Source organism: Triturus cristatus, chromosome 12 (genome assembly GCF_964204655.1).
Source record: "Triturus cristatus chromosome 12, aTriCri1.1, whole genome shotgun sequence".
Classification (NCBI taxonomy): Eukaryota; Metazoa; Chordata; class Amphibia; order Caudata; family Salamandridae; genus Triturus; species Triturus cristatus.
In genome coordinates this window covers 203,744,898-203,768,950 of record NC_140595.1, presented here as the reverse complement: position 1 = coordinate 203,768,950, position 24,053 = coordinate 203,744,898, and the positions used below count along the sequence as shown (strand labels likewise).

General features: G+C 46.4%; 1 protein-coding gene across 2 annotated transcripts in view; it reads left to right on the top strand.

The window, feature by feature from the left end:
- PDPR (pyruvate dehydrogenase phosphatase regulatory subunit) overlaps positions 1-24,053 on the top strand; it is a 567,407-nt gene that overhangs the window by 279,660 nt on the left and 263,694 nt on the right. For both annotated transcript variants that reach the window (XM_085640040.1, XM_085640039.1), the window contains exon 8: positions 12,898-13,047. In XM_085640040.1, coding sequence (XP_085496166.1) covers positions 12,898-13,047 — 150 coding nt within the window. The remainder of the gene's footprint in view (positions 1-12,897; positions 13,048-24,053) is intronic.

The window sequence follows — 24,053 nt, the reverse complement described above, 5'->3', positions numbered from 1 at the left end:
CTGCATACTTGCAAAATAGACAACATTTCTCTCTGTTCAAAGTACCAGTGATTAAAGCCTTCATGGAAGGATTAAATAGGGTGATACCACCAAGAATTCCCCCTGCACCAGTAAGGAACTTAAACATAGTCCTTACAGGGCTAATCAGTCCACCTTTTGAACCAATGCACAAATGTCAGTTACAATTCCTATCATGGAAAGTTGCTTTCCTCATAGCGATAACCTCACTAAGGAGAGTTGGTGAACTTCAGGCATTAACTATACAAGAACCTTTCTTTCAACTTTACAAAGCTAGAGGGGTTCTTCGCACCAATCCTAAAGTTCTCCCTAAAGTAGTTTCTGCTTTTCATATCAATCAATCAGTTGAGTTACCGGAGTTCTTTCCTCAACCCATTTTAGTGATGTCAAATTTGGTTAACGTGCGTTGCACCACTTTTTCTCCTGTGATTGGGAGCCAGAGTGCGTTCGGGAGAGGGAGTGCAGAGGAGTAAAGCGTGGGCGTGTACGTTGACTGCTTCAGTCTAGCCCTATATACACTTAATGTTAGACGTGCTATACGTTACTACATAGAAACAACCAAAGATTTTAGGAAAACAAAGCAACTATTTGTTGCTTTTTCTCCACCTCACAAGGGCAATCCTATATCTAAGTCGGGTATTGTAAGATGGATTGTAAAATGTATCCAAACATGTTATGTTAAATCAAAGAAAACTTTGTTTGTACCCCCTAGAGCGCACTCTACTCGCAACATAGGTTCTACTATCACCTTCTTGGGAAATATTCCCTTAGCTGATATTTGTAAGGCCGCAACATGGTCTACACTGCACACATTCACCAAACACTATTGTGTAGCTGTGTTAGCAAGGCAACAGGCAAATGTAGGCCAAGCAGTACTTAAAACTCTTTTTCAAACAACTACAACTGCTATAGGTTAGCCATCGCTTTGGGAGTTTACTGCTACATAGTCTATGCAAAAGCATGTGATCTACAGCTCACATGCCTCGAACAGATAATGTTACTTACCCATTAAGCATCTGTTCTTGGCATGTCTTCACGTGCACCCACCCACCTCCCCTGTCTCCTGTAGTTGATGTAGTTATTAATTCACATTCATACGCATGGACATCTCTATTATACACATACTAACTCCATTCTCACCCTCTGCGGGAAAACAATCTAACAATGAAGTCGATGCCCATGCGCACTATCACCGAAAGGAGGAGTTACCTACCTTGTGACTGGAAAGACTTCTTCGAACAAAAAGAACTTGCAAACATCCGGACCTAACACTAGATGGCAGGAGTATGCAAAGCATGTGAATCTACAGCTCTACATGCCAAGAACAGATGCTTACTGGGTAAGTAACATTATCCTTCAGAAATATTGTGCAAATGTTCCTTCCCTAAGGTTACTTTGATTCTTAACTTCCTTGGCAGTTTTAAGAGAAATGTGCTTTTAGTGTGAAGCCCAGCATCTGTCTTAGAAAGTAACTTTTTAGTCGCAGATTTCTTATCTTAGATTATCCTCAGGCGACAGACTGGATACAGAAGTTTTTCATGAGCAGTACCCCTGCACGCCGGTACATGGCGTTGTTCGGCTGTACACTTTTTGATTCAAGTGGACTAAGACTCTGGGAGGATGTCGCTGGACCCTGAAGAATTTCACCAGCCTTTCTAGCCACACATGAACTGATGTGAGGACTTGGTGGAGGCCAGTGGATTGAACACTTCTTCCGATACTGGCATTCTTTCTCCCCTTCCGGTGGCTACTGAGGAGGGAGTGTCCTCTGCAGTGGTGGTAAGAAGGGTGGCCGAGGTCCTGGACCAGTGCCAGTCAAGATTAACGTCTTGACTGAGGTGCTTCAGCCGGGAGTGGCCCCCTCAGAACTCCTTCTCCCATGTAATGAAGCCCTTACAGACATCCGGCTTGGGACCTGGTCTAAACCCAGCACAGGGGCTACTGTGAATGGGACCATTGTCCTCTGCCACCACCCCGCCCCAGGAGACCCCAGTTTCCTCACACAGCACCCCCCCAGAGAACTTGATGGTCCTAGCCTCTACCGCCAGTGTGAATCCTGGCACATTCCCTACCTCCCCACCGGATAGGGAATCCAAAAGACTGGACACCTTAGGCAAGAAGATGTGTTCTTCCACCAGCCTGGCACTGTGGTTCGTGAACACCATATTCCTTTTGGGCCGTTACTTTCATGCACTAAGTGATTCAGTTGCACAGATGCTGCCCATGATTCCGTAGGAGGCCCGGGCCATACTCTGTCAGGCTGTTGCAAACCTGAGGGATGCCGCTAAGTTTACAATCGGATGTGAACTGGGTACCACCGAATGACTTGGCAGGGCGGTTTCCTTGACTGTGGCCTTACGGTACTATGCCTGGCTGAGAACAACTGGATTTTCAGGGGATGTCCAAGCATCTCTTATGGACAGGCCCTTTGATGGATTCTGTCCCTCCAGAGACAAAGCAAATTCAGTGCTGGAGTTCTTTAAGGACAGCAGGACTACGGCCAAGTCCTTGGGACTATCCATGGCCTCTTGCCATTCCCAGTCGGCCATTCGCTCCTTTCATGGCCACAGAAGGGGCTTCCAGCGACGTCTATACTCTTCCAGCCACTGTGGCGCGCAAGCTTCCCTTCCTCTTTGTGGCCATGGTACCCACAGACCCCGTGGGTTGGGAAGCCAGAGGTCGGGCCAGTTCACCCAGCCGAGGCCCTCCCTCCCAGCCTGGCTGCTGCAGCCTTCAAACCCTTAGTCCGCCTTCACCATCATAGGCACCCAGCGTGAGGCAGGTTACACCATCACCTGCCCCATTGGAGGTTATAACAACAGACTGATGGGTCCTCCAAATTGTCCAGAGGGGATGCTCCCTCCCCTTCATGACTACCCATACACCCATGCCACCTGCTTGTGACAGGCTGATGGAGGACCAGCTCTCCTTGCTCTGCCAGGAAATTACACCTCTCTTGGCCAAGAGAGCCTTTGAGAGGATGCTGGCACCAGAAGTAGAGCATGATTGCTATTCCCGCTACCTCCTGGTGGAGGACTTCATCCTATTATAGACCTGCACCCTCTCAATTTCTGCCTCAAGAATAAGAAGTTCAGAATATTAATGCTCGCTCAAGTCCTATGTGCCCTTGACCCGGGAGACTGGATGGTAGTGTTGGGCTTGCAGGATGCATATTTCCAAATTCTCGTCCTGCCTGCCCATAGGTTTTACTTGCAGTTCTCAGTGGGCAATGAGCACTTTATTTGCTGTGCTTCCTTTTGGCCTTACCAGCACCCCTTGGGTGTTCACCAAGGCGATGGCAATGGTTGCATCTCATCTACGGAGATCAGGGGTGCCAGTCTTCCCCTATCTCAGTGATGGGCTGTTGAAGGCAGGCTCGTCCCAGGCTGTCGTCTCCCACCTCCAGACTACGGCGGATCTCCTGCACTTGCTGGAGTTCACTATCAATGTGCCGAAGTTGCCCCTGACTCCTTCTCAAGATACCTCCTTTCATTGGACCTGTTCTGGGCACAGTGCAGTTGAGGGCATATCCTCCTGAATGGCGATTCTGGGTTATTCGAGCCATACCAATGTTTCAGCCTCTATACTGAATTTCTGTGAGACTGACTCTGAGACTGCTGGGCCTCATGGCCTCCTGCATCCTGCTTGTGACAAATGCCTGCTGGCATATATGGGCTTTGCAGTGGTATCTGAAGTTCCAGTGGGTGCAGCATCAGGGGAATCTTTCTGACATGGTCCAGATCTCAGGGAACTGCAAAGATCTGCAGTGGTTATTAACGAACCACGATTGGGTCAGCAACAGACCCCGCTGCCTTCCCCAACCAGATATTACAGCAGTGACCGATGCGGTTATCTGGCAGAAGTAGAGATCAGAGGCCTCTGGTCTCCGGGGGATCCAGACGCCACATCAACCTTCTGAAGCTCTGGGCTATCTGGCTGGCATTGAAGGCCTTTCTACCCCCATCAAGGGAAGGCTAGTGCAGGTATTCACGGACAAAGCCACCGCCATGTGGTGATGAATACAGGCCCCAGCTAGGCCCGCAGGACACAAGGGTTCGCTCTCCTGTAATGGAAGCTACAAGGAAGTTGGCACGGAAACTGCAAAGTACAAAGACAAAGTTTATTAACCCTTAAGGGTGGTCCTACAACCTATACAACACTCTTCAGTATTGCATAGAGTAGCACAAAGAACTTGCGTACACGGTCCCCTTTTATACACAACAGAGGGGCTCATAAGTGGGTGGATACAACATGAAGCAAGGAATATTGCCTTTTATGGACATTTTCGATACAGAATCAATATGTGGGCGGAGTTAACACACTCCTTGAGCCCGCGAAAGCATGGTCAAGCAGGGACTAACTGATAACAGATGTGGTCAAGTCTGGGCATACGCCGGACGGACAAAGGAACTATTTATAGACTGTTACTAGGCAGATAACGAGAGCAACTGACACGGAGATAGGACTCTTCTCGTGCTGAGCACGTGGAGACATGACAATACAAAATGGAGTCCGGACATTAGGCAACATAAGAAGAGAGACTCGTTCTAAGAAAAGGGGAATTCATGTCTTCAGTGAATGCTTAATCACATCGCTGTTTCAATTTTCAACAGTGGTACTCCAACAAGCAGGGCGTGGTGGGGTCGTAGATCCTTTGTCAAGAGGCTCTGCATCTCTGGACCTTGTTGAAACGTCCGAGCATATCCCTGGTGATTCATTACCTAGTGGGCCCTCTCAACGCCAGGGCGGACAAACTCTGCCGAAGATGCCTAGCGAATCACGTGGCATTTCCATTTGGAGATGGTGCAAGGTCTCTCTTAACAGTGGGGAGAGCCATGGTTAGATCTGTTTGCTACTGCAGAGAACGTAAAATGTCAGCAGTTCTGCATGCTGGAGTTTCCAAGGTGGCTCTATCTCTGAGGCACTTTTAGTCTTGAGGGCAGCTCAGGCCTCCTGTAGTCTTTCCACCCGTACCACTCCTGCCTAGAGTTCTCATGAAAATCAGGACAACCTGCCCAGTCGTCCTTGTGGCTCTGGATTGGGCTTGGTGACCTTGGTATCCCAAGCTGTTGAGCATGGTCATTGGTCCTTCGATTAGCCTGACCCTTCCGGAATATCTTCTCTTGCAGCAGCAGAGGACGGTTTTCCACCTGAACCTGTTAAAGCGTGGAGATTGAGCGGCATCAGTTGACAGTTTTCGACCTTCTGTCTGAGCTCTGCAATGTTATCTTGGCAGACAGGCATCCCTCCACATCAACGGTATACGCCTGCCGTTCGGGCAAGTTTGTGGCTTGGTGTTCAGAAAAACAGGTTGACACCCTTTTTGCTACCCTTTATCAAGTATTTGTTTATTCTTTCCCTTGCCCAGCAGCTCAGCTGCTCTGGACATGTTAAAGGTCTACCTTTGTGCTATATCAGCCTGTCTGCAGTTGCCTGACCAGCCACCTCTCTTCAAATCCTCTATTGTACATAGGTTCTTGAATGGTTTGCAACATATGTTTCCTCCTTCACCCTTCATCATGCCTGAGTGGGACCTTAATCTAGTCCTGATGTGTGCTTCCGTTAAATCCTTGCACACCTGTCCTTTCAGGCTCCTTACCATCAAGACGGCCTTCCCGGTGGCAATATCATCTGCCTTGAAGTTCTGTCATCCAAGCCTCTGTAATTGAACATGTACCCAGACAAGATGGTTCTACGAAATAGAGCTTCCTTTCTGCCAAAAGTTTCACTCCCTTTCATGTAGGCCCATCTATCATCCTGCCTACTTTTTATGCTCCACCAAATCCCTCTAAAGAAGAGGAAGAACTTTACCGACTAGACTAAAAAAGAGCGTTGTCGTTCTACTTTGACCATACAAGAGAGTTCCGGGTGGACGACTAGCTCTTCGTGGGGTATGTCGGAGTGAAGAAGGGATAGGCCATGCAGAAGTGGACCATCTCCTGGTGGATCGTGTTCTGCATTAAAATCTGCAACGCATTGGCCAAGAAGCAAACTCCTGTGGGGTTGCCTGCTCATTCCACCAGAGCCAAGGCTGTAACCACTGCGTTTAACATGCAGAGTCCTGGTCCTGGACATCTGCCAAACAGCAACAGGGGCCTCTCTGCACACATTCATAAAACGCTATTGCCTGGACAGTCAGATCCGTAGGGACAGTTTCTTTTCCTGTTCATTCCTTCAGTCATTTTTGAGTGACATGGTTTCGTAGACCCATGGAGAGGTATTGCTTGGGTATCTATTCTAAAGTAAGGAATCTGCGGCTAGAAGTCCCAATCAGATAAACTAGTAATTACCTTCTGTAACGCCTTATCTAGTAGAGGCTGTATCTATTCGCAGATTTCTTACCGACCCACCCATCCTCCCTGCTCTGCGAAAGGATTTCAAGGGACAGGCTGTTCCCCTTTCAGGGCCTCAGTTTTCAACTCCAGTGGTCAGGTTTCTTTCTGTCTCCGCACTTCTGGCATGAAAAGTCGCGAAAAGAAATTGATGGCAGCACGCTGGGGTGACCTATATAGGCACCACACAAGTCTCTTCCTAAGCAGACGATCTCGACGATGCCACCTACCCTCGAGCAGAGATACTTCTCACCCAAAATGTAATGATCCAGTCTGATGCCTGGGAATATTTCGAAGTTAAGGAATCTGCGGGTAGATAGTCTGTCTACCATATAAGGTGTTACCGAAAGTAAGTAACTTGTTCATTAAGGTTACTTTGAACACTCACAAATACAATTCACTACACTTTGAAAGATGACAAATATCTCTTCGTTTTTTTAAAGTGAAAGATGAGTTAGTGGCAATAATGCTCGTTCTGTGTATGAGCCATTTACATTTTCTGAAGAAGACATTGCATAGTCTTGAAACTAGTATGACTCACAGTAGGATAGAGTCAAAACCCTCTGAATCATAAGACATCTCTTGGAGGTTTACAGGCTGAAGACAAGAGTGTAACAGTTTCAGAGCAAGGGCTCTGTAGGTGGATCATTTTGAAGTAAAAATTACAAAAACACACAGAGGAAAGTGTATCTAAAGTCAGACACAAGAAAGAGATACTGTCACTTTCTGTTATACATGAACACATACTTTGGAAAATCATCTTCCTAATTCAATATCCCTGCTCAAGTGTAATTCTCTTTATTTGTTTTAGATATATTTGGGGCATTGTCTCAAAGTTTCTACTAGAACACAATTATTTTGCATGTTTAAATTTACCTTGGCTCCAGTGGGCTTTCCTCTGTGTAATACAGCATAGATTTACAATGTGTTTGTTTTTAACTTTTGTGTGCCAGGACTGCTAAACATAAACCTTTTCTGCATTGTATAATGGAGTTTGTGATACCTATTGTAATAATTTGCTGGTTGTGGCTTTAAAGGAACACTTGGGAATCAGTTAGTTCAATTCATGAGCTTCGCCAAATCAATGGATATTTTAGGGCTGACTCGTAATTGGCACAGACAAAATATGGACTTTGATGCTGTAGTCAGACAGTGCTCAAATGTTTTAATCAAAGTTCCTTAATTGGAGATCCGCTTTGATTTGTTTTTCCCTTGGGCTTGAGTTGCCACTGTAGATGAGTACTGACTGTATGTTTCACTTCTTGGAAGCTGGGTTACAGCTGGGTCGCCAACCAAGCATTGAAGCTCAAGGTGTTAATTTGTTTTAAAAAGTAATAGGGTACAGTACTATATTTTGTTTTGTGTTGTGTTGAATCATAAATACTTTATTTTATTTACAGTTTTATAAATCCTCTTAAGTCACTTCATGCAGCTGTCAGTTGGAAAGGATATTCATCCCATCCATGGTATATATTATTATAAATGCCCCTTTGTATTGTTATTCATGTACTTATTTGAAAGAATTGCAACACTGTAAAACAATTTGAATTAAAGTAAGCAAAACAATACAACAATCATATTTCATACAAAGGCAAGATAAACCTAATAAGAATTTTATGGCAAAATTATTATTAAAATGTTTCAAACGTATTATTTCAAATTCCCTTTATCTTGGTTTCATTCCTTTACATTACATTGTACCTGGTCTTCATGATCCTTGTTTAGAAATAAAATATACAAGTAAACAAATTGTTTACTCATTTATAATCTTATTGCTAACTTATTTTCATTTGTATCATATTTTCTATTGTATATTTTGCACTATTATCAGTATTTTTCATCAGTATCAGTAAATTCCTGATTTTGGGAAGCCTACTGATAAAATAAAGCACACCCATTATTTTAAATGTAATACTGTTATAAAGTATATGCAGAATATTTGTAGATTCTATATTTATGAATTCACTATGTTGCTCAGTTCTCTTAATGGTTAAGAATCCTTTCATTTTGCATACGTCTTCTAAAACCAACCATGATGTAGCTCTCTGATGATTATAATTGCACCCAAAGGTTTGCCTTGCATTTGAGGAAATTAATGCCTGGTATAATACTATTTTTAACATTGTATGTAGTTCCAAACGAACACAATCATCTTCATGTCCGTGTTAGCATACTTACATTCTGGGTGTATATATGTTGTACAGTATTTTGAATTTACTTATAAACCTTGGCTAATGAACACTACAGAGTTAGCTACTTTAAGGAAGTTAACAAAAGGCAAAACAAGGATTGACTTGTGCTTGGCAAAGAACCCCTGTGTTCTTTGTGTCTCTGGATTTATATTATTCCTTCTAGACACATTGACATCCAAACTCTTGCACCCTAGCAACATCCTCATTAAATGTCCCTAAGATTCAGGCACCACACCTAAACATAACTTGCCAAATGCATGAAGTGAATTTTGGGGAGCTGTCGGTATGCTCACCACAGACTATTCCTTCTCTTTCCCCTGTGGTTCCAAGATGTCACTCCCTTTCATTTTCATGATTTGGAACCACAAGGTATGTCACTTGTTTGAAAATAGAGTGAGCTCCAGGAAAAACCATGCTAAGACTTGCCAACTTGTGAGTCTCCTCAGTATCCAAGTCTGCCCTCCAATGTTTAAGCCCTGGGCAACTATACAATTTTGTCTATATAAGCCAGAAAAGAAATGCAAAACTTCTCCGAAGTGTCATCGTTTTAAGAGGTCAATTTTCAGCCTATTTAGTGGTTGTGCATGTGGCTAAAAGAATTGTTGTTTCTCCTCTAGTTCTCCAGAAAAAGACGGTGAAAGGCTGTTGTAGGAAGGTGGATATCTGACTATGGTTACCCCCAACTTTTTGCCTAGTGTCTAGCTGGTTTTTCGACTTAGTTGGCCTGAGATCCTGCCATTCAGGGTCTCAGGCTGTCTGCTCTCTCTTTAAAATGGACTCCATGTACCCTAGGTACATAACCAATTGGTAAGGATCACCTTATTGGACCCTGTACAGTGTACCTTAGGTACCCAGGGCATAGGTGTACCCTAGGCCTCCCAGGGGCTGCAGCATGTATTATGCCACCCCTGGTCTGGCCTTCCAATCAGACACAACTGGCTGATTACTCAGCTGGGGCAAGGTCGTGTAATCACCCCTTGCTTAGATATAGTATGCCTATATCTACCCTTACATATAGACACATGTGTACCTATCAGTCACTCCTATGGCAGGCCTTAACAATCCTGGAGGCAGAGTGCTTGGTAACATGTGAGATGGTGCTCTAGCATGAGCTGAGCCTGTCTGCAGCTTTCGGAACCTTGTCCTTATAGCTGTTCTATGATATAGCCTACCATATACTCTTAAAGTGCCTTATAATCTTAGACGGTTATGGTAACTATGGTTTGGCTTTATCGAAACATGTCGTGTAAGGTGTCTAACACTGTGGAATAATACCCCCATGCCATTTCTGGACATGAGAATATTATTCCCCCATTCTAGAGGGAAAGACATGTTAAAATCATACTTCAACTGTTAGCCTCTGACCAAAGCCTCAGCATCACAAAATGGATGCTGCTGCCACGACACAAGTCTGACCTCCTGCAGCTGGGAGTGATCCCAGCCAGGGAGGCCTGGACAATAGGTTTCCTGCTTGGGGAGGTGCTAGCACCTCCCCAGACAGCCTTTAGTGTATTGGGGCAGGGTGGACTGAAAGGAATGAGACATGCCTGGGGCACACAAGGTGTTCCTTGCATAGTCCAGTTCAAACCGGCGCTGGGGCACTCCAGCCCCAGCTCTGGCGCGAAACTGGACAAAGGGAAGTGGGTGTAACCACCCCCTCCCAGGTCCCACCCATAAGGCGTGACCTAGCAGGTATCCCAGCCCCCCAGATTAGTATAAGAGTGGGAGTTGGGCCTCAAGACTTTAGATTATCCTGAACCTGCAAAACTGAACAGAAACTCTGGACCTTCGACATTCGACGAAAGAAGAAGACTGAAGAATCTCCCTTGTAGCCAAGGAGTGGCTACCCTGTGCAAACAGGCACCATCAAGAGACTACCCTTTGCTTTGCCCACGTTCTACGAGGAACCGACTGCAGAGCCCGACCAGAGCCTTGACTTCCAGACTTCTCCGACGGATTGAGAAGCCCCAACCCCAAGCACCATCTGCACCGAAGATCAGCCCCCCACACTCCACGAGTCCTGCGTGGGGCCCTTCTGCATTTTCCTGCTTGCCGCGTCTGTCCGGTTGCTTGCCCGCTGGCTGGTGGCCTTTGTGACGACGCTCCCTGAAATCTTCTGCGCTGGTTTGGCTCCTCCAGACTGGCTCCCGCTTCTCTGCAAAGAAGAAGCACCCCAGACCTTCCTGGTCTGCACCAGAAGCAAGTCCTCCGTTCTTCGTGGGTTCCGCTTGCCAAGGCTTGGTGAGTCCTAGTCCAACTTCGACGCCGCCGACAGCAAGAGCCTTCATGGGACAGCTCGCCTCCTGGTCCTGGTCGTCCTCGACGCCTCCTTGTCCTCCTGGCTGCAGCGACAAGCTTCACCTTCACCTGCAATCTTCACGACATCGCCTGGTTCCTTCCTGGTTCCACGTGGTCACTGGCTAGTGACCTTGACTCTGTCCCTTCTGCTTGCAGGTTTCTTCTCTTCTTGATCCCAGCCTTGGGATCCACCGGACACTCTTCACTGACTGCCTGTCAGCATCTTTCTTCAGGCATCCATAGGAGTCGACGACGAAAACGACGCATCTTCACCCCTATGCACCCGCAGCCTGTGGGCTAGGTAACTTGGGTACTCCGGTGCTCATCAGGATAGTGACTATCCTAGTGTCTAGTTTTCAAGTCTCAACTTCCTAGCTACTCCGGAAGTGTCCTAAATCTACCGTTTCCTAAACTGTACTATTGCTATTGACTTTTACGCATTACGCGTGAGTGTTTCCACTCTGCACACGAATCCCGTGGGCCTCCCACTTCCTAACTAACGCTAGTGTAGTGTAGCCCCAGCGATTCCCTAGGCCTAGGCCTATTCTATTTCCGTGACAGTGGTCCTTATACCACTTACTTAGTATATGGTTTGCGTGGCCCCTAGGGCCTAACTGTATTACTTACCTGTGTGACTTAATGTATGCTTAAATAAGACTGTGTTGTACTTACCTCTAATCTCATAAAGAGTGCTGAGGGTTTGACTAGAATAAATACACTTTATTTTATATATATATCTGTTGTGGTGTCCTTTCATTTGGTATTCAAGGGATTATATATGGTATCACAGCTGGCTTCACATTCCATTCAGAGTTTAGCCTAAGACTGCTCTTGTCCATGCTACCACTAGGATAGCTGGTCTATAAGGTTGACTTTACAACCAATCACCATAAGGGTATTTGGACTGATATAAGGTGTACACTAGAACTAGTGACATCATACATCAGGCCAACTTCTCACAGCTGTATCAACCCGATGCCAGATAATCCCCAAACAGTTCCTGCTCACTCTTTTCAACCTTCACCTCTGCAACCCACTGTAAAATCCCATCATGTACAACATTCTCTTGCTTTGAAACTAGTTTTAGGGATATACAAGTCATACGTAAATGCATAAAATGCCTCTTTTGCAGGAGCTTTGACTTTGATAGCTCCTAGTTCCAACAATCTGCTAAACCGATGTACAATGAGATAAGGGAGGTTTCATGCACCATTGTCCCCTGAGAGCCAATAGAGAAATTTGCAAAAAGGAAGGCTTTCCCCTCCAACACAAAATTAGAACATTGTTACATTTAACTAAATTGTTGGTCATGGGAGTGGCTCATGGAGTATCAATTCATGGTCCCCATTTTTAACCTGATGCTATCTGCAATGCAACCAGTAGCACAAAACAATTTTCAGAATGTATCTTTTTTACGTACACAATGATTGGAGCACAAACAGATGAAAATATTGCCAGAATAAATGTGTATTCTTGAGAAGAAAAAAAGGAGTCTTGCCTGATGAATATGAAAAAGAAGTGCCAATGAAGAATGCTACTGTGAAATTCCTGGTGGCCCCACATGAGAGATCCAAAGTGAAATTGCAGTGATTGTTAAACAAGCATTTGATGAACGCTAGCAGTTGAATGTGGTTTGGGCCCTTTTAACAGCAACAGAAAGAAGCAACACTCCAAGCACCATTAGTTTTTATTAGTTTAATATTGAAGGCATTTTGATACTCGTGCAGTATCATGATTGTATTGCTATAGAATATTTTGAGATCTGTTAATGACTGAACTGTTGCACTTTCAAGTTCCATAACGTATGATGTTGAAATATAATCTCTCATTGTCCTGCAAGCTGTATGGTGAACTGTCAGGGAGGATAGGAGTTTTTGTCTATGTTTAAGGCTTGAACACTGTGCATCAGTAGTGTGCTGGAAAGTCTGGAGTGAAAGTGTGGAACGTCTATTCTCCCTTGTCTGTCTTTCTGGCGTTCCCAGTTGATTTCTTGTCTGTTGAGGCACCAATAACATTGGTTCTCCATGTTTCAGTTTCTTTGTTTTAATTTCTTGCAGCCATTGTGGATCCAGATGGGAGGATATATATTCGGAGCTGGCAAGGGGGTATCCTGTCGGGTGGCTTTGAGAAGAATCCAAAACCCATCTTTGCGGAGGGTCGCAATCAACAGGAGATTCAGAACCTGCACGAGGACTGGGATCATTTTGGTATGTGAAGAGTCAAATGTGGGTTCAGAAGAACACTGAGAGAAAAACAGGACATAACTAATGATCAGTATCACAAGCATAATGGAGTTACTGTAGAACTGAGAGTGGATTAGACTGAAGAGAATGCTAAGGGATAATGAGATAACAAATGTTGGAGGTGGAGATCTCATTGGAATGAGAATGGGATAAGAATATAAAGGAAGCAGGTCGTGGATTAGATTTCCCTCAAGTAATCACAAAATACCTTGCAGGGGCAGTTGATTATTAGAAAGGAAAGCACTACACATCATAGCATCACTAGTGGCTAATCAAAGCATGGACTCCATAAATATTATTCCATCATGAACTCACATATTTACTGTATCCCGTGAGAGTTCTGATGAGAACAAATAATCAGATTTAAGCCCAATCCACCCCTTTACTGTGGGTCGCGAGATATCAGGAAGTGCATTTTATTTCACCAGAAAGTGAAGATTTAGAATGTTGTGGCCATAGTGGCAGTATTTTGGTCTATTAAAGATTTTCCATTGAAAGTTTTATTTGTAGGCATTGGCACTTTCCCATTCCCAAGTAATTGGGCCTCGTTGTTACAAGTTCATGGCCAATAGTTGTTTGTCCAAGTTATGTATCAAAGCAGAAGGAATCTTCCTTTACCACAGCTTTTGCCTTTTTCTTCGGCTGCTTCTTCCCCACCATGCTTTCCCTTCTTCCTTGATGGAAAATGCAACAAATGCTGCAGCATTCTGGCTTCAAAGGATGGATTTTGTGCTACTGACAGTTTGTCTTGTTTGAGGGAACAGCTATCTGGTCTTCTTCTGCTCCCTTTGTTACTGTCATTTTGAGATCCTTTAAAAACTCTTTGTTGGTTATGCAAAGTAGGTTTGGTTTCGTAGCACAGGACAAACGTGTCTTCCTTGGAGTTACATGCAAGTACTCGGTAGATTGTAAAGAGATCCTGCTCCCAGTGAAGTACTTAACTGCTGTGACCAGGAGTGGTGCACATGGGCATCTCTAGCCAGCTCACAGCTGGAAGCCTCCAGCTCTATGATTGTGCCTGATATGCGTCTCCAGCATGAAGCTAGGGTAATACAGTCTCAGTTGAAGGATCCTATCAGTAAAATGAGGTTTCAAGGTTGAATTTTGTAACCCAACATCATTGACCCGGTGGATCCAGGGGGCAGGATGGCCTTTATCCTCTCCACTTTGCTCAAATGTGTGAGCTCCTCAAAGGGACATCTGTTACTTACTGGACATTTGTTCCTTTATGATGCCTGTTCATCTCTCAGGGCTACCCCTGGACTTTTCTCACAGGGAATCACTTACTGATTTGGAGAATGATACAATGTGGAAAATATACAACATACCAGGAAACATTTGCACTCTTAGCCCACCAAGTATTATGTTGGTCTTGGTGGCCTCTTCCTCTCCCCAGATGAAAACTTCTCTTAACAAGGAATCCTAATTTCTTAAAGCAAGCGGAAGCGATCTTGATGAAGCTTTGCAACAAACCCTTATCAATCGGGCCCCTTGACAACAAACATATACCTCCTAAGGGCAAGGATATTTGGTGCACTTTGACAGGCCACCTTATGATGACGATTGCTGTTTTTGCTGCTAACTTCATGTTGCACAACTTAGGTTTGCATCTTCGGCGTGAATTTCACTATTCTCTTCTTGTGGAAAAAATTTCCAAGAAGATCAAAAGTACATGCTAAATATGGACAAGGCAGGGCTTCTAGTAGAATGAATCCATAGAACGTGTAACTTCGGTACTATTATTATAAATCTGTCAACGAGATGACAAAACTAATTGAAGTCAACAATTCTGAAGCTGAAGGCCAAAAGCTATCCATTAAAATTCAATTTATTGAGATGAACCATTTCAAACATTGAACATAAAGGGGTTTCCAAGAAAAACAGCAAAGTCACAATCACTCAGTTTCATCAAGATAGTGCAGCCCTCAAATGTCTTTCCAGCCATCAGAAGCCTTTCAGTAAATTAAAACTAGGGCACAGGATTATCCCATGTCGTCTGTCATGGAAAGAAAGTTACTGAAGGGGACGTCCAGCCCTGGGTTTTTTGTAGACAATACGAGTCCAGTAAGGAGAAAGCTTTCCACGGATGTTTTTTGGTAACCTAAACCCCCTTGAGTTTTCTCAGTCGCCTGTTCTGGCGATTTTATTTTATGTACCTTTTTTATCTTTCTTTCTACTGTAATGATGCTATAGGATTTGTAGAGCGCATAGATACTCCTACGAGGAGTGTCCCTGGGCTGGCTTCAAGGCTACCTATATATCATAGGGCACCAGATTACTCTTGTTGGAAAAGCCATGTTTTTAACTTTTTCTTAAAGATCGATGGCTCGGTTGTTGTGCTTAACTTCAAAGGAAGTTTATTCTAGACAACCGGCCCAAGATAGGAGATGGACCTGTCGCCAATTCTCGCTTGGTGAATCTTGGGAATTCTGGCCATGAGTGGACTGAAGATTTCTGGAGGGGACATTATCTTTAATCCTCACCCTAAAATAGCCTGCACTGTTTGCATGCAGTGCTTTGTGGACAAGGACTAGAGTTTTCAAGATAGTCAGTTTTTTTATTTGAAGCCAATGGAGTGCCTTCAGGTGAGGAGGCATGAGTTTGCGAGGGGAGGTTTATTGAGAGTTTGGGTCGCAAATTCTGTACCCATTGAAGTCTGTTGAGAAGATAATCTGGAAGACCCAAGTATAGGGCATTTCCATAATCCAGTCTGGATGTTATCAAGGCCTGAACTACTGTTTTCTTTGCTGCAACAGACAGTGGGGGGGGGGGGGAGACATTTTTTTCAGAATTTGGAGCAACCCAAGACAAAAAACAGCAGGATTTGCTGTTGGAAGGAAAGGGAACTATCAAACATAATACCTAGATCCTTAACAATGCCCTGTTGGGGGCCAGGGAGGGGTGTATCCTTTAGCCAGAAGGTCCTCCGTGACTCTGGCAAGATATGGCCAGAAAATAAAATCTTAGTCTTGTCAGTATTACATTTCCATTGATTGATGGACATCCAGTGAAAAACATATGAGAGGTATTTTTTACTAGCCTCTCCAGCAAGCTCCTTTCCTTTTCCACAGGTAGACAGAAGCTGGGTATCGTCAGCATATGAGATTACTTTGGTCCCTAAGGTTTCGACTAACAGTGCTAAAGGCGTAAAATAGGCATTACATTGTGTGGGACTGAGAGCTGAAACTTGAGGCACACCAACAGACACCTTTGGAGGAAAAAGTGGGCATCCATACTGCCTGACTTCTGCCTCCAGAAAGAAAATGAGCCACTTCAGAGCTGTATCACCAATCCCGGTTGATTGGATTTGAGGTAGAAATCTGGAGTGGGGGACAGTATTGAAGGCCGCCGATAGGTCCAACATAATCAAAGTGGCATTCTCCCCCTTTATCTAGGGTGCCCTTAATGAACTTGGTGACTTCTGTCAGGGCTGTCTCAGTGCTGAAGTTAGGTCTAAACCCAGACTGACTCGGGTGCAAAAGGTTATTATTTTCAAAGTATTGTGAAAGTTGCAAATTTTTTGAGTACTTTTGAGAGAGCAGGGAGAAGGGAGATTGGACTGTAATTAGCTAGGTTTTAATCAGCGAAGGTTTTTTGAGTAAGGGTAGACTTATTGCTCTGTTCCATGGCACTGGAACCATTCCAGATGACAATGAGGCGATCAGCACTTTGTTTGCTAAGGTATTGAGGGTTAGTGCCACCTCTGCAAGTATATTGTGAGGGCACAGGTCAGATGGGGATGCTGATTTCAGTCTTTTAATGGCCAATGATTTCTCCAAGGAGATAGGGAGGAAATTAGATAAAGTTGGCGTCCCAAAGATAGACTCACTACAGTTTGCAGCCTCAGGAGGGAAGTTAGTTACCTGATAGTCTAAGTGCAAGCTTGCTGGAATAGTTGTAATATTATGCTGGAAGTAAGAGGCCAGCAGGTCACACCATTCACCTGAGGGCTGGTGCCCTCTAGTGGCGGCCTCTGGGTTCATAAATGGTTTAACAATTCTAAAGATTTTTTTTAATTCATTGCCTGACTACCTTTGTCTCGAAATAGGCTTTTTTGGCTGAGCGAACCTTCAAATGATGTTTTTTTTAGTGCTCTCTTATAGATATATTTGTTGTCAGAGTTATAGCTTTTCCGCCATTTCCTCTCTAGGCAATTCCAATGTTTCTTTCATATCCTAAGGTCCTCATTGAACCAAGGGGCAGAAGGTTTGGTTCTGTGAAATGTATGTTCGTAGGCAGGTGGCAAAACATTAATAGTATTATAAAACCAATCATCCAGCCGCTTGACATCAATTTCTAGTGCTCCAGAAAGTGAGGGAGTATTCTCTTCCAAAGAGCGGGTCAGGTCTGCAGGGTGGATTTTATGAAAAGCTCTTGAAGTGGCTCAGACTTTCTCTGAAGGAGGTAGATCTTTTGTTGCCAGTTGAACTTGATCAAATGATGATCAGACCATGCTAATGTAATGTAGAATGAATGTGAGCGGGTTGAGCTGCTGTGCAATCATAATGCAATAAAAGTAAGTTACAATAAAATACAAAGCTGTGTAACAATCACACTTTTTGTATTTTCAAAAAATGAGTAGTGTGGGCAAAATGTGAACTTATGGTGCCTGTCCTAGAGCACCCAGCTAGCCTGAATGACTGACTAGCCCAGCACTACCATCTCCTACTACCAACCTGTTGCCTCGTGGCTCTCTCTGGCAAAGTACCAGTTAACTGCTGTGGTGCTAACTGTCTGCGCTACTGATCAGACTTGGCCGTCTGCATTCCAAAAGGCATCAAGGCTTTCAATTGACCACCTGAGACTTGGAATTGGAAGGAACTCTGCATCACCTCTAGATCATAGGGAGGGCCAGCACGTTGCCTCCAAAACTCAACAGATCTTAGTATGAAGGGCTTCTGCAGTCACATTGTCTACTTGCTGCCCACACCTTCGTACTCCGATAGAGGGTCTTCTTCTGAAGCCAGCTGCCCAAAACTGCTGTCTTCAGGGCCCTGCCCACAAGCCTGTGCCTGCCTGGCCAGAGCAGGACCACTGCGTGACTCAACTGCAGCCCCACTCAACACAGACTGTAAGCAGGAGACCCATTGCAGCCCGTCGCCGCCCAAGGGTTAGGTAAGAGACTGATTGGCTGATTCTCCCCCAGAGATTACATGCTGAAGAAGGGCAGCGTGCTGCATCTGTAAGTGTTATTACACCACTAGACTACAAGTAAGGGGAGGATAGAGTGAGGGAGGAGCCTTCTAGCATATTAGTTTCGCATGCATATATTGGGTATCTGGTAGCTTTGTGTTGGGTATTATATTGAACATTGCAGTGTAATAAATTGCTTTTCCTTACTGAAAGTAAGGCACTGGGCAAGACAGCGTTTTTGCAGTGTTGGGTGTTTGTTGAGTTCTGAGCTTACTGTAACCCCAAACTAAGGGTCATATGTATAAAAAAAAGTGGTTTGGGAGTCCCTAATTGCGAATAGTAGCGATTCGCATTTAGGAAATCGCAAACCGGCATGCATGAAAGTGTGTAGTACAATTTCTGCGATTCCTAAGGGGGTGCAAATGACCTACCTCATGAATATTAATGAGGTAGGTCACAATTTGCAACCCCCTAGGAATTGCAACAAGCATTGGCATAGCCAATAGGTCTCGCCTTTGGGACCTTATAAGTGTTTAGCCATGCAATATTTGCATAACTAAGTACTTATAAGGTCCCAAAAGCGAGACCTATTGGCCGCGAAAGTGATCGCGATCACGATCAAACATAAAAGCGGCGAAAGTAATCGCGGTAAGGCGCGACGCGCGCGCACATGCACTGTAGCTCTAGGCTGGCCTGGTAGCACTTTTTGGAGTCCTCTCAATAAGTCCCGCCAGACCAGTGCATGCGCTGGGTCAGGCGAGACCTAAAAATCACAGGGATGCCTGCTAAGATCAGCAGACCACCATGTCTCTGATTACTTTTAAATAAAGCAATCATTTTTTTGTGAAGCAGCTTGTTTTCCTGAAAGGAAAACGATCTGCTTTACAAAAATTTAAAGTTTTCTTTTAATTTTTTAAGAGCAGGCAGTGGTCCGTGGGATCCCTGCCTGCTCTTAAAAGATACTTTTACAAACATTCACAAAGGGTAAGGGGTCCCTTGGAGACTTCTTCCCATTTGCGAATGGGTTACCACCTACTTAAAGTAGGTGGTAAAATGTAAATGTTTTGCATTCACGGTCACAAAACTTTATCCATATAATTCGGATTCGTGATTTGGAAGGGATGCCCTAAACACACCCCTTCCAAATAGCGAATCGCAAACCTATTTTGGGATTTGGTAACAGGTTACCAAATCACAAAATTGGGTTTGAAGCATTGCAAAAGCATTTTTTTTTCGATCGCAAATGGGCCAATTCTGCGAATCAGCCCGTTTGCGAGGATAAAAATGCTTGTTGCATCTGGCCCTAACCTCCTTGAGAACCCTGTGACTGTGCACCATCACTACTGCTGAGAGTTGGGTGCTGAAGGTGGTTCTACTTGGCCCGGTTTTGTATGGATATAGTAGGACGGTCTTCAGAACAGTAGTTCTCTCTCACCCCCACCTGTGGCACAGTATCCACTTCCTACCCGTGCCCACCTTGAATTTTGGACAGATCATGTGAGCTAAATATCATCTCTTTTTAATCATACAATGCTATTTACCGTTTTGTACACTCTTGTCCCCACCATTTAAATTGTTTAGGTTTAAGTGTGAGACATTGGCTCATTTGTAATAGCACTGTAGTTGATTCTGGCTCGAGTCCAAATGAAGTAAGGACTTACAACCATATTTGATTTAATGATTATCTTTATGTAGTTTACACTCATATTTATAGACAGGTTTGCTGACATTGAGCTAACATTAACAGACACATGCTTTTGTTGGTTTAATTGGGTCAATACTATGTAGTAATTACATTAATGCACCTTTTCATATTCAATGAATATATGACTTCCCTAGTTTTTAGGTCGCCGCAGCTGTCTGGCTTAGTGAAAGATATATTGGGGACTTGAGAAAACTTGACTTGGAAATGCATTCCACCCGTGGCTTGATATTGGCTGTGTGGTTTGTAACTCATGTTTTCTGTCTTTCCATTTGCTGGCTTTGTGCTTACGGCTGCGCTAAAGTCGTGTTTCCAGTATTCTTCCACAAACTTATTTTTTGTAATTAACAGGCCTTTAAATCCTGTTCTTTCTGGTCACATTGCTGGGCATTCAAAGACAGACATAAAATGTCAACCAGTGTTTTCGTGGGATCCTAGTCTTTATTTTGCTTTTGGCTCGCTTTTAGAGTTAGCCATCACTAAGGTATCTTATTCATCTGAAAGAAACAAGTTAGTTATAGATTCCTTACCTTAGAATTACTTCCAGGTGTCAGACTGGATCCGGAAAGATTTTTCATCAGCAGTACCTCTGCCCGTTGGAAGGTGGCGTCGGTCGGCTCCGCGTTCGTCGTTGGCGTCGTGGTCGCCAGGATGATGTCGCGGCAGCTATTTAGACGCCGCCCTTGCGCGCTGACCTCAGTTCTTTCTTTTTCTGCGCCAGCCAGCGCAGATCCGGGAAGAGAGGTACCTCAGTCATTTTTTGACTATGTTTTTTCTCGACTTTTGTCGACGTCTCCGACTTCGAACAGGTTCACGAGGGATGCCCGGTTTTAAGACCTGTGGTTCCTTACCTGATTGATGTAGGTGACGGATTCGCACCGCGTGTGCCTCTTTTGCCTGGAGCGTGACCACGACCCCAAGTCGTGCTCCGACTGTCAGTTGTTGATGCCGAAGGCTTTGCGGGAGCGGTCTCGAAAGCTGCTTAAACTACGACAGTCGGCTCCGCGCCGTTGAAAGTCCCGGTCGAGAGGGAGGTCGAGGGACCGGTCGCGGAGCCACCATCATTCCGTCTCGAAGTCATCGAAGTCTTCGCACTCTGGGTCGAGTAAGTCGAAGCATAAAAAGAAGTCGAAGAAGCATTGCCGCTCTTCGCCTCGTTGGTTGGCCGACCCGACGAGGCACGTGGGTAGTGCCACTCCTGCGGCTCCGCACGCGGAGCCCGAAGGGTCGACACCGAGCTTCCCTCCCTTTCCGGGACCCGGAGCGACCCCCGCCCAGCTTCGTACGTTCTATGAGGCGATGCATGTCATCTTTGGGCGGACCAAACACCCCCACCCCCCCCCCCGCGCGCGCCTTCGGGCCCTGCGGAATCGGTTGGGGAGCCTAGGTCTTCGCTGCTGGCGGCTTCGGCGTCACAGGCCCCCCTTGTATCCAGTCATGGATCCGGATCGGCACCATTACGACAGCACCATTACCGTGCTCAACGCCGGCCGGCATCGACCTCAGCCTCCTTCCCGATGTGGACACGGATCCGGTGCCGGGTAGGGTTTTCATGCCCCTGTTCACTCCTGGGGTCCCATTCCAACAACAGTGGCACCCAGAGGAAGATGAGGAGGACTGGGAGCGGTCAGGTGACCCTTTAACCGACCATCTAGATGCAGACCAGGACTGGAGAGAGGAACTGGGGGATGCCACTACACATGACCTTGGCTTTTTGTCTCCTCCTACCGTGGCTAAGGAGGAGGGAGTGTCATATGCTGTGGTGTTGGGTAGGGCGGCCGAGGCTCTCAACCTCGAGCTTCCTACGGTGGCAGTCAGGACTAACCTCCTGACTGAGGTGCTTCAACCGACGGCGAGCTCTTCGCAGCCCCTGCTTCCGTTTGATGAGGCCCTCACCCACATCCTTTTGGGCACTTGGTCCAGGCCCAACACGGGGGCTCCCATGAACAGGCTGATCGCCCGACGCCACCGCCTGGCTCCGGGCGACCCCACTTTCCTCTCCCAACACCCCACCCCGGAGAGCTTGGTGGTCCAAGCCTCCACCTCCAAAAGCGCCTTCCCTACCGCTCCACCGGAAAGGGAACCCAAGAAGCTGGACCATCTTGGGAGGAAAATGTTCTCTTCCGCCAGCTTAGGACTGCGGTCCGTAAACACCGCATGTCTCTTAGGCCATTATTCGCACTCAGTCTGGGATACGGTGGCACAAGTGCTACCTCAGTGTCCGGAGGAGGCCCGTGCAGTGCTTTCCCAGGCTGTCGCCGTCGGGAGAGATGCAGCCAACCTTATGATCCGTTGTGGGCTGGACACCGCCGACTCTCTGGGCAGGACCATTTAAACCTCGGTAGCGCTTCGTTGCTATGCCTGGATGAGGTCAACTGGCTTTTCAAGGGATGTCCAGAAGACCTTGATGGACATGGCCTTTGATGGCCGTCGCCTTTTTGGCGACAAAGCAGACAACGCCCTAGAGCGCTTCAAGGACTCACGGGCTACGGCCAAGTCCTTGGGCCTCTCCTCCCGTTCAGTGCAGTCTGCTTTTCGCCCCTTTCGTGGCTACGGAAGGGGTGCCCCGCTACGTCCAACCCAGGGCCACAGGCCGCAGCAAGTTACCCAACCTTTGCGCGGCTGGGGATGTGGGAACCAACGTCGTGGTTCAGGGGGCCAGTGGGCGGGTCAGTCCACCAATCCCCCCTCTGCAGCAGCCTCCAAACCCTCCTAGTCCGACCTTTCAGGCCCATCAAACACCAGTGGGCGGCAGGATTCGCCATCACCTCCCCCACTGGCACACCATCACTTCGGACAGGTGGGTTTTGCAAATAGTCCGAAGGGGCTACTCCCTCCCCTTCGAGACTACCCTTCCAGCCATGCCCCCGCGATACCACCGCATGTCGGAGGATCATCTGGCCCTCCTCCAGCAGGAAGTTACGGCTCTCTTGGCAAAGGGAGCCACCAAGCGCGTTCCTGTCCCAGAAGTAGGTCGTGGTTGTTACTCCCACTACTTTCTGGTTCCCAAGAAGGACAAGGGCCTGCGTCCTATCTTGGACCTCAGGGACGTCAATCGTTTCCTCCGGAAGGAGAAGTTCAAGATGTTTATGCTTGCTCAGGTCTTGTCTGACCCTAAACCCGCAAGACTAGATGGTAGTGTTGGACTTGCAGGATGCTTATTTTCAAATCCCTGTCCTGCCAACCCACCGGCGTTATCTGCGGTTCACGGTGGGCCACGAGTATTTTCAATTCACCTTGCTCCCCTTTGGCCTTACCAGCGCCCCTCGGGTGTTCATGAAAGTGATGGCGGTGGTCGCAGCTCATCTGCACAGGTCAGGGGTTTGTCTTCCCCCTATCTCGACGACTGATCTTTCAGCCTCTGTCCCGGGTTTCGGTCAGAATGATCCTGAGGCTGCTGGGCCTCATGGCCTCTTGCATCCTGCTGATCAATCATGCCAGGTGGCATATGCAGGCTCTGCAGTGGTCCCTGAAGTTCCAGTCGACGCAGCATCAGGAGAATCCGTCCGATTGCGTCCAGATCTCGGAGATCAGAGGCCTCTGGTTTCCGGCTGAGTCCGGGCTTCACATCAACCTTCTGGAGCTCCGGGCGATTCGTCTTTCACTGAAGGCATTCCTTCCCTCTGTCCGGGGAAGAGTAGTCTAGGTGTTCACGGACAACACCACCGCCATGTGGTATTGCAACAAACAGGGCCGTGTGGGGTAGTGAACCCTATGTCAGGAAGCCCTTCGCCTCTGGACATGGCTGGAACATCAAGGCATTTCCTTGGTGGTTCAACACCTGGCAGGTTCTCTGAATGTCCGGGTGGACGAACTCAGCCGCAGGTGCATGATGGATCACGAGTGGCGTCTTCACTCGGAGTTGGTGCAAGGTCTCTTTTGACAGTAGGGAGAGCCTTGGTTAGATCAATTCTGCGCATTTGAATTTCCAAGGTGGCACTCGCTTGGCAATGCTTTTCGTCGCGAGTGGAGTTGCGGTCTGTTGTACGCTTTTCTGCCTATACCACTTCTGCCCAGAGTGCTGAAGAAGATCAGGCGCGACCGGGCCCAAGTCATTCTTGTAGCTCCCGATTGGTCACGAAGAGTCTGATATTCCAAGCTGCTCTACATGGCCATCGATCCTCCGACCCAACTG